Below are 10,429 nucleotides of genomic sequence, written 5' to 3'. Positions count from 1 at the left end.
GAGTGACAGAATGAAGGCCACAGGGCGCACCTTCTCCTCCTTCCCTCTCTCCCTCCCTCCTTCCCTCGCCCAACCAGCCCCAGTCACTCTGTGGGCTGAGGCTCTTGGGTAGTAGTAATTTCCCTGTGCAGGAGAGAGAAGCTGCGGTCAGAGTTTCCAGGCTAGAACAAAGGGATTTTGGGCTGGGGCTTCCTTCCCTATCACCCAGTGAGATCAGCAGCCAAAGGCCCAGGCAAATTATACCTCCATGCACAGCTCAACCACCACACTGTCCTCCTCTGGCTACTCACCAAGACACATCAGTGATTTACAGACAGCCCATTACAGTCCACACTGTTTGCCCTTACTTGGAGCTGAGGGACTAAGGCCGGGTTATCTGTTTTGACATAATGAGTCAGGATATGACATGATGGTCTACACTTAAGACAGTTAATTCACTCCTTGATATAAAAGGAGGAGCAGCCAAGATTGTGGTGAGGTGGTTTTTGGTGATAAAGGAATTTCATTGCGTGTTTTTGAATGTGTGCTGCTACCCCTGGAGAAATATAGTTTTCGTATTCTGTGAAGCCTTGGTGAAATATAGTGTAGTGTTCTGTGAGGAACGCTTTCAACAGTTGACGGACGTTTCGCCTGCCTTGAGAGAATCCGATTGTGTTCCAATGTGATGGTACAGAGTTGCGCTGTAACAGTTTGGATTTGGGTTGCGTTATGGTGTGGACTTTTCTGCGTGAGTTTAGCTACGGTGTTGACTTTCATTGTGACAGTGTTTAACATAATTGACACTGTTGAGCAGTGCAGTGTGTCAATATTCAGTGGGATCTCTGTTGTCTCAGCAGGGTTCAGTGGAGTACGCCGATCTCAACGGTGACCAACCGGAGGTCAACCAGGCCCTGCTGGAGGTCAATCACCAGGACCACCATGACCTCCCAGTGCCTGTGGAGTAAAGGTTACCTCTGATCCCTCTCGGCCCCTCATACTAGAACCACAAACTAAATGATCCCCACCTCTGCCCCCCGACAGTAACCACAGTCCTTATTTCAATATTCTTCTTGTATTCTGTACATTTTCTCAATAAGGAAAGTGGTTGACTCATGTACGCTGTAGGTATTTTTGCATAATTTTATAGCCAAATAAAATCACAAATCCTAATTAGGACTTAGTTCTGTCATACCTTGTAGACTCTTATCTTTGTTTACCTTTACGTCTCATGACCATAGAGGGTGCTCCAGAGTTCAGTGGGCCTGGCCCCTCCCTCCAACACAGTTCCCTTTGATGTCCTAAATGGACAGCATGACCGTTCCGCTCTCTGTCGTGATGGCTAAAAAACAAATCCCCCTTTTAGACTTCCGTTGCAGGGCAGTGTGAGTGGACTGATAACCTCCCTACTGTCACTAGACTGGGTCCACACCCAAACCAGGGCACACTCCAGTAGGACCATCCCTGAATCACACTATGGAAATAACTATGGGAGAAAAAAAGTGAATGTAAACAGAGGACCTGCCCGTCTCCAGCTGCTCATCCTGATGGTATATGGTGTCTGTGATGTCACATCCTGCCAGGCTGTGTCCAAGTCTGTCGAAAGTTGGCGGGAGACAAGTGTCAGGCTTGAAGTGACTCAGACATGCAGTGCTGCACATCGTTTTATATAAATATATAATAATATATGCCATTTGGCAGACGCTTTTATCCAAAGCGACTTACAGTCATGTGTGCATACATTCTACGTATGGGTGGTCCCGGGGATCGAACCCACTACCCTGGCGTTACAAGCGCCATGCTCTACCAACTGAGCTACAGAGACACAATATATGACCTTCTTACTGCAGTTACTGTTTTTGTAAGATCACACACAAAATGATCCAAGTAAAGTCAAGGTAATGTTAAAACATTTTTTTTAAATATCTATCTTTCTAAACTTTTGAGTATCGTATATTAGTTATTAGCAATACGTTATATTAATAGACAATGGTTACAATCGTGCTGTAAATTACAACGCCATTGTAACCAAGGCAGTTAACCCGCTGTTCCTAGGCCGTCGTTGAATATAAGAATTTGTTCTTAACTGACTTGCCTAGTTAAATAAAGGTTAAAAAAAAAATATATATATATAGTATAGGGGTCTATCATTAGTGTAATAATCAGTTTGGCCAGTAGAGCGCATCATCCTCTTAAAAATACAGTGACGTTTGACCAAGAATGTTTCTGCTGCCTTGTACTTCACACAAACATTCGCTATGGAGAGTTATTGATGTGTGGATTCCGCCATCTTGTGACTAAAAGTCGTAGGTGTCAGTTTCTAATCATAAGAGCGATAAGGGCCCATATCTCCAGTTCTCAACATAGTAGTGCTGATCTAGGATGTCCATAATGTGTCCATTATTCATTATGATTCAAAAAGGTCAAACTGATCCTAGGTCAGCCAGCACCCCTACTCTGAGACGCGTTTTAAATACAGTCCCTGATTCTGTTTTTGTTTTATTTTCGAGACGAGACTCATATTCTAATCATATAAAAAGGCTTAAAGTAACCCTAAAATGTACAAAATGCAAATAGGTTGGTGGTTTTTGTGAAACTATAATAAATGTAGGCCTATGTCATCTTAAACTCAGAGCACCTGCAGAGTAACTCTGTCTTAGAAAGAGATAAACACCATTTTCACACCTTAAAAACACGTTTATACAACTGTGACATCTTTGCAGCCCTCCTCCCCGCTGAGTGTTGCTTCCTCGAGTACGGTGCACAATGTCTTTCCTGCGTTGTTTACGAACATGTCAGCTAACACCGAGACACTCTCGTAATCATCTCTCGTAGTCTTGACAACAGGACCTCACGTCAATTATCTAAATTGCAATTTCCTCTCTTTGATAACCTCAAGGCCATTGGGAAACTGCAATGGCAGCATTGGCATGGCAACCACAAATTAAACTCTTCGTTCTAAGGGCAATTTACATAATGTCCTCATCGTGGTCAGAAGCCTGTTAAAGACTAATTAAAGGACATTACCAGAATGGCCATAACATCGCTTGAGTGCTTCGATAGTTGACCTGTGTTAATGGAATCATGACGCTGCGATTTTTGGATGAATACATTTGGTTAATTTGTGAGCGCCGTTTTTCACATCTAAAATGGGACGTAGAACAATGTGTTTTGCTGGGTCAGACGAGATGAGTGTAGCCTATAACATGATAATATAACTGTTACGTCGCCAAATATCATTGTTTTATAGCGCAAACATATAGCATCATTGACTTAATGACATGGCAGGGGACAGGGTAATCGAAAACAGTTGCAGTGCTCGAACACCCTTTCATTTGCATATAATTTGCATATTGACTTATAGATCAAAATGAAACAATAGGTAAGCATCCTGCCACCCTTCACACCAAATTCTATTGTTTCTGCCCTGCAGGCACTGCGAGTGTTGCTAATACTGGCGTGTGGTGAATGGGCGTGGAGAGAAACCTTGTATATTTGTTTTGTCTATTTGTCAATACAGAGTAGCCTACTTGCTTACCGTGTTTTTGCATTTAGTGGAAGTAGATTGGGACTGACTGTGCGAACAGGGCGGGAAAAGAATGACCAATGACCGTAGTTGAGATGATGTGGACAAACCAAGTGTGAGCCGAGCAACTGTCAGATCAGTTTGTCAGCCAGTCAGTCGCGTGACAGATTAGATGACTGTGAGAAGAGCTGGCGCCCTTTAATGCGCTGTCAGTCATGACACCTACTGGTGTTTGCACATAAGCAGAGAAGTTGTGAATTTGTGTTGCGCCTGTCTTCGTTTGGAAGGAAAACACATCTATGTGAACAGCATTATGGTGCCAAACATTTAAAGAGTTCTATTATCTGAAATGAAGCAAGGGAATGCAATTAATCGGCCTATCGTGCGCTGTAACTAATAGACAGGTGTGAATTACCTCTTAGATCCATGCACGTTATTTCTTTGAAATGTCGGTGAAAAGGAACTATTGTCGTCTGGGTTCAAAATACATTAGTGGGCAATAGCAATGAATACAAGACCTAAACATTGGCTGAAACCTGTCTGAAAGAAGTACCCTGTCTGCCCTTGCCCATAGGACAGTTCAAGAATACCAGTTTGTCAGTGACATCCTGGCAGTTAGATTTGCACGTCCTTATCTGGTCTATTTGCATTTATTCAGCTCAACTGTTAAAATGGACTTTGTGTAAGCTTTATTTAACCTCAGCTGTCTTTATTAAATATATACTGAAAATGCACAGTTTATGACTGACTCGGTTGTCGAGTATGTATGTGTTTCAGAATTGACCAATACTGTGACTAGCTTTCAGTGCACCCAAGGACAACACATAGCCAATGGCTGCAGAGGTTTTCTTGCTAATCACCAGCACACTGTTACAATCATGCCTTAAAGATCACACGACAATCCACATCTATTGGGAAATAGCCATGACAACTGGTTATTCAACTTGCTCAGTGCACCGTCAGCATTGTGAGAACCCTGAATAGGGAAGGGAAAAAAATTATGATGTGTGCTGATGGCCTCTTATTTGGGATGAGCTGGCTCCTGTGGGATGAGCTGGCTCCTGTGGGATGAGCTGGCTCCTGTGACCTGACCTTTGCAGACTTTGTACTTCCTGAACACGTCACACAACACTTTACTCATACCAGGTTGTTATTATGGCCAGCAATGTTGTAATTAATTCAATTCAACTCAACACGGTCAGTTTTGGGAATGAATATACGTCATTTCATACATGGTATTTCCATTCAGTCGCCCTGTAATTTGATGTTGTACAACAAAAAATACAATCGGGTAATAAATAATATAGTATTATATTGTTTACATTTACAGTAAGCTAGCATAAAATATTTTACTCAATATTTGATACTGTCAATTGTAAACATATGTCTTAGACTTCAAATCACAGTTTACTTGTTGTCTATACAGATTTGCAGATGGTATAGCAGGTGCAGCGAAGTGCTTGTGTTTCTTGCTCCAACAGTGCAGTAATACCCCCCCCCCCGCACAATGTCAAAGACCAGAATATAAATATATGGTGTGTATAGACGATGTGAACAGTATATGAATAAAAACTGACCCTGCATAGCTTCTTTCTTGTTCTTATTTCCTATTTTGTGTTTCAGTCCTACCTTATGTTATTTTTAGTGCTACTTTATATTGATTACTGCATTGCTGGGTTTGGAGCTGGCAAGAAAGGCATTTCACTGTACTTGTGCATGTGACATTCAAACTTGAAAATGTGTGTACAGCAGTAGTGATATAGGTTGTGTGTTCCGAGATGTGTCCCCTCGTCCATAGTAGGAAATGTTTTGTTTAACTTTTTATTCTAGGGCGGCAGGTAGCCTCCGTGGTTAGAGCGTTGGGCCAGTAACCGAAAGGTTGCTAGATCGAATCCCCGAGCGGACGAGGTAAAAGTCTGTCGTTTGGCCCCTGAACAAGGCAGTTTTAACCCACTGTGGTATCTGTATTTCCTGTGATAGGTCAAATGTTCTATATCTACAGACAAGTGTGGTGTGTTCCTTGACACCTTTTTATTCTATTTTGAATTCCTCACCTTTTGATTTTCTACAAATACACTACTCTACACTGAGCCTTTTTATAAAAATGATTTCTGAGATTGCAGAACACGTTGGGAGGGATCTTAGACCTTTCCTCCATACAGAATCTTTCTAGATCCTTGATATCCTTTCAATTCAAACCACCGGAGACTGAGATGGCCATTGCAAAATATAGAATTTCTGGTAAACTTACCATATATTAGATGTGTTCTTGGGGTTATTGTCTTGCTGGAAGACCCACTTGCGGCCAGGTTTCAGGGGCCAGGAGCTGACCTACGCTACTATGCCCATCAATGGGGCGCTGGCAAAGACCTCCCAATGCCTGCTCACCAATGGTCATGAACAGAATTAGGTAGGTTTAGAATGACCTGTTCAAACTTCAACATAGTGTATGTTTGTTGTGTCAGATATCACCTATCCCTAACTGCCGTTGGTAATAAACATTGTATGTGTTCTCAGAAACATGTATGAAGCCAGCACATGGAGACTTGCAAGATGATGTGACCAAGTCCAGGCGGGCTTGATACTGATGTCTCTGAATGAATAGAGACCTGGCACTCCGGCACACAACTTTTAGTTTTATTGTCTTTTTTTATTATAGAATGGGAATAGGGAGAAAAAAAAACCTGTTATTTTGGGAATTACTGATTATAGGGGACACACCTCTGATACGTTTGCCAAAGTAGCCCCATTACCACCAGACAAAATGCCTATAGGCACATTATCTGTATTGGCTGGGAATGACAAAGAAAAGTGAAAGGTACACGTTATATTAGCAGAACACCACTTCTGTGGTATTATGTCAAGCAGGTGTCAAACTCATTCCATGGAGGGCCGAGTGTCTGCGGGTTTCCGCTCCACCCTTGTACTTTATTGATGAATTAAGGTTGCTAATTAGTGAGGAACTCCCCTCACCTGGTTGTCTAAGTCTTAATTGAAAGGAAAAAGACTAAAATCCGCAGACACTGCCCTCCGTGGAATGAGTTTGACACCCCTGATGTAAAAAGGTTGATTTTACCTGTTACTATCTTTGAAAGTTATCAAGACACTTAGTTTTCGAGTATCTACATAAGTTCCGCAATTGCTTTCTTCTCATATTACTCTGTAAGCTACTGACCTATTCAAAGCTCCTTCTGGCATCTCATCATACATCTGTAGTTCGTTATTGAATTCATCCTGCAGGAGGTTTGTTTGTTGTGACTGAGTGGGGGAAGAACCGCTGCGGGCAAGGTTCTGACAGATGGGTGTGTCTTGGTGGTACCAAAGACACACCCATATCAAACCACTCCCCCAAGCAAACTCGTTTGGTTGCTGGAAAATTTATTCTGATCAATTCTAAATCAATTATATGTAATTACCACAAATATTCCATGAAAACAGTAGAATGACAAACTAAATGCAGCCTCTAGGTAGGTATAAATGGTGGTTTCTCTCTCTGGTGTTGGCGCGAATGATGAATAACTGTAGGCGTGTGTGCAGAGGTCCTTCGGTCGGAAGCTTGACCACTTTGAGCAGGCCAAACCCAACGTAATAAGAACCGCCACAGACATAAAAATATACCAGGGGTTGCTAGAATGGCTGTCCTCAACAGTTTATGGACTTAGGGCACATGTACTATGCACTTTAACCCTACTGTCAGGGTGCTACAGAAACAAACTGATACACCGCATTAACCTTATCACACCAACAAGATCTCTGATCCAAATCCGCCGCGTGTGGGCCTCCCGAGTGTCCCTGGCTGTGTCACAGCCGGCCATGACCGGGAGACCTATGAGGCGGCGCACAATTAGACCAGAGTCGTCCAGGTTAGGGGAGGGTTTGGACGTCCGGGATTTCCTTTTCCAATCGCACTCTAGCGACTCCTTGGGGTGGGCCGGGTGCCTGCAAGCTGACCTCAGTCACCAGCTGGATGGTGTTTCCTCCGACACATTGGTGCGGCTGGTGTGTCAAGAAACAATGCAGCTTGGCAGGGTTGTGTTGCGGAGGACGCTTTGGCTCTTGCATGGCTCTCTCCCGAGTCCATAGGGGAGTGGCAGTGATGGGACAAGACTGTAACTACCAATTGGATAACACGGAATTGGGGAGAAAAGGGGGTAAAAGTGCAACAAAAATATTATAAAATAAAATCACTGAGTCTTCCTTGATGTTCATAAAACTCCACGGACCCATAGTCGCGGGAAGTAGTTTGCTGCGTCATCACTGCAGACGGCTTTATCAGTCCGCTAATACAGGAATATTGAAGGCCCAGGCGACAACTTTTGTGAGAAAAAAAATATCATATAGATTTTTTTTCAGGGGGTGCTGAGGCTTCCCGAGACTATGCATGGACCCCCTCTTTCCAGTGGAACCCAGAACAATATGTGACCACTTGGTTAGGGTGCTGTCCTTTCAGCACTGCAATTTGAAGGGCGCTTAAAAATAACCCTCATCGAGATCAGTGTCTGTTGCCTACTCTTAGTCTACTCATCACTTATTATTATTATTATTAGAAATAGAAGATGAATCACTTCTCACAGTGGTGCTCATTTAGTGAAGTTAGATCAAAGCTGAATCAATGTCTCGCAAGATCACACAATGATTAATAAGTACTTGACATAACAGAACTGAATATAATAGCATATACTGTTACATAGTAGGCCTATAATATGTTACACTAAAAACGACGACACAGTCATTTCTTATCTGAAGCTGAATTGTCACGTTTTTCCTCTTGGCCAAAACTTGATTGAAACACAATAGGCCTACAAGAAACACTTATAGTTCAACACTATCTGCTTAAATTTGCTGATTAAACAGTCAATCAAATGCACATTCCCATGAAACTGATTGAGATCAAAGAACTGGCATGCAGTTTGGACATTTCACCGGTAAAACGGGAAGAATTATCCTTCACGATTGACAGTGATGATGGCCTATTTTTAAATTAGGTATGCATAACTTGGTGTTTGAGGGTATTGAAAACAGAACATTTTCTTGAGATAATAGGCCTGTGTGTGGGCATAGGCAGATATTGCAATTGGAGGATGCATTTTATGCCTATTCTACAATGATATTCATTAGGCCACATCTGTTGATACAAACTTTGAGGAATTATTGCTCTCATTCACCTAAAAGGAAATGCACTACACCACTGGTCATGGCCACCAGGATTTCTTGAATCAGCATGTGCATGTGAACCATTCTGGTTCCCTTTTTTAGGGCAATGTCAACACAAAGCTCTCCAGGTTCGCTTGTCATTATTCGCGCACCACACACTAGACTACTGCAACACCGTTTCCCCTGCCATAACCCAGCTTCCCCAGAAACAACGTGTGTGCTGTTTTTGGATATTAAGTAGCGATCGTTAATGATGTGCAGAAATGTCAAAATATGTGTGGAATTTTTAGTTCAGATTATTTGTTTGAAATATGTGATATTTAGGCTGAGAATGTGCCGGTTCCAGTATCTGAAACGGTTGCTCTCCTGTGCTTTTCTCGCACGACAGTGTCTTGGGTTTACAGAGAATGGTGCCACAAAAAAAAAAACATCTAGTCATCGGCAACCCTGTGGGCGAAAACAGTTTGCTGATGAGAGAGGTCATAGGAGAATGGCAAGCTAACAGGCGGGCCACAAACAGACAAATAATAGCGCAGTACAACATTGGTATGGCATCTCAGAACGCACAACTCGTCGATCCTTGTCACGGATGGGCTATTTCAGCAGACGACCACACCGGGTTCCACTCCTGTCAGCTAAAAATAAGTTGGAAGCGGCTCCAGTGGGCACGCGAACACCAACACTGGACAATTGAGGAGTGGAAAAACATTGACTGGAACATGACAGGGCGTTCAGTTTACTTGAGTGTTCTGCAGTCCCCAGACCTTAACCCAATACAGCATCTTTGGAATGAGATGGAACGGGCTGTTCGCAGAATGAATGTTCCGATGTCCAATCTGCAGCAACTGCGTGATGTCATCGTGTCAGCATGGATCAACATCCCTGTGGAACGTTTCTGACACCTTGTAGAATCCCCTGAATAATTCAGGCTGTTCTGGATTACGAGTGTACCTAATAAACAGGTGACGGACTGTTAAAGATGTACAATATTGGAAAGGGTAAGGGGATACCTAGTCAGTTGTACAACTGAATGCATTCAACTGAAATGTGTCTTCCGCATTTAACCCAACCCCTCTGAATCAGAGTAATCTCAGTGTTAGATTTCAAAACCATCTGGACATAAAGCCATAGAAAAGTAGATCTGTATGTGAATGAGTAACCAAAGCAGTGATTTGAAAAATATTTCCAATAGGGCCAAGGGCAGGAATATATGTGTTAAAGTGTACCATTGATAAGGTCAAGGGACCCACTGCACTTGTCTGTAAACCTGAGGCTCATATGGATAGGAAGGTACTGAAAGTTTGACATCACAGGAAATATTCATGTAAAATCAGTTTAGATTAAAAATTGCAATTATAATGTGTGTACAATGAAGTAGGGAGGTCAGTGACCTAACATCAAGGGGTTAGATGTATATGTCTTATGAATTGGAAGCTATTGAAAATAAAATCTTTACATGAATGAATAACCACAGCTGTAATGTAATAATCAAAGGGGATGAACTTATAAAAGGTGCCAAGGAACCCACCACACTAGTCTGTAGACCTTTAGCACATATGGACAGCGAGCTATTGACATTTAGATCTAGCACAATAAATATTAATGTAAAATCATTTTAAAATATAATTGTTGTGGGGGGGACGGACTAAAGTCGATTTAAAATCTCTCGATCATTTGAGACATTTAAGTGTTTCTGGAAACACCAGGTTTTATCTGATTGCAGTTTTCAGACGGCCCCTTAAAGGTGCTGCATGGTCAACCTAACATCTGCAT

General features: G+C 42.4%; 1 protein-coding gene across 5 annotated transcripts in view; it reads left to right on the top strand.

Annotated features, from left to right (window-relative positions):
- The window catches only part of pecam1b (platelet and endothelial cell adhesion molecule 1b), an 18,711-nt gene extending 13,692 nt beyond the window's left edge, over positions 1 to 5,019 (top strand). For 3 of the 5 annotated variants that reach the window (XM_046330847.1, XM_046330846.1, XM_046330844.1), the window contains one exon: positions 834 to 5,018. In XM_046330847.1, coding sequence (XP_046186803.1) covers positions 834 to 944 — 111 coding nt within the window. In that variant the 3' untranslated portion in view covers positions 945 to 5,018. Of the gene's footprint in view, positions 1 to 833 lie in introns of all 5 variants that reach the window. The other 2 variants (XM_046330849.1, XM_046330845.1) reach the window with 2 other exon arrangements.
- The last annotated feature ends 5,410 nt before the right edge of the window (positions 5,020 to 10,429 follow it).

Source organism: Oncorhynchus gorbuscha, linkage group LG26, assembly GCF_021184085.1.
Source record: "Oncorhynchus gorbuscha isolate QuinsamMale2020 ecotype Even-year linkage group LG26, OgorEven_v1.0, whole genome shotgun sequence".
Lineage (NCBI taxonomy): Eukaryota > Metazoa > Chordata > Actinopteri > Salmoniformes > Salmonidae > Oncorhynchus > Oncorhynchus gorbuscha.
Note: the sequence above shows the minus strand (reverse complement) of the source record. Positions and strands in the feature narration are given on the sequence as shown.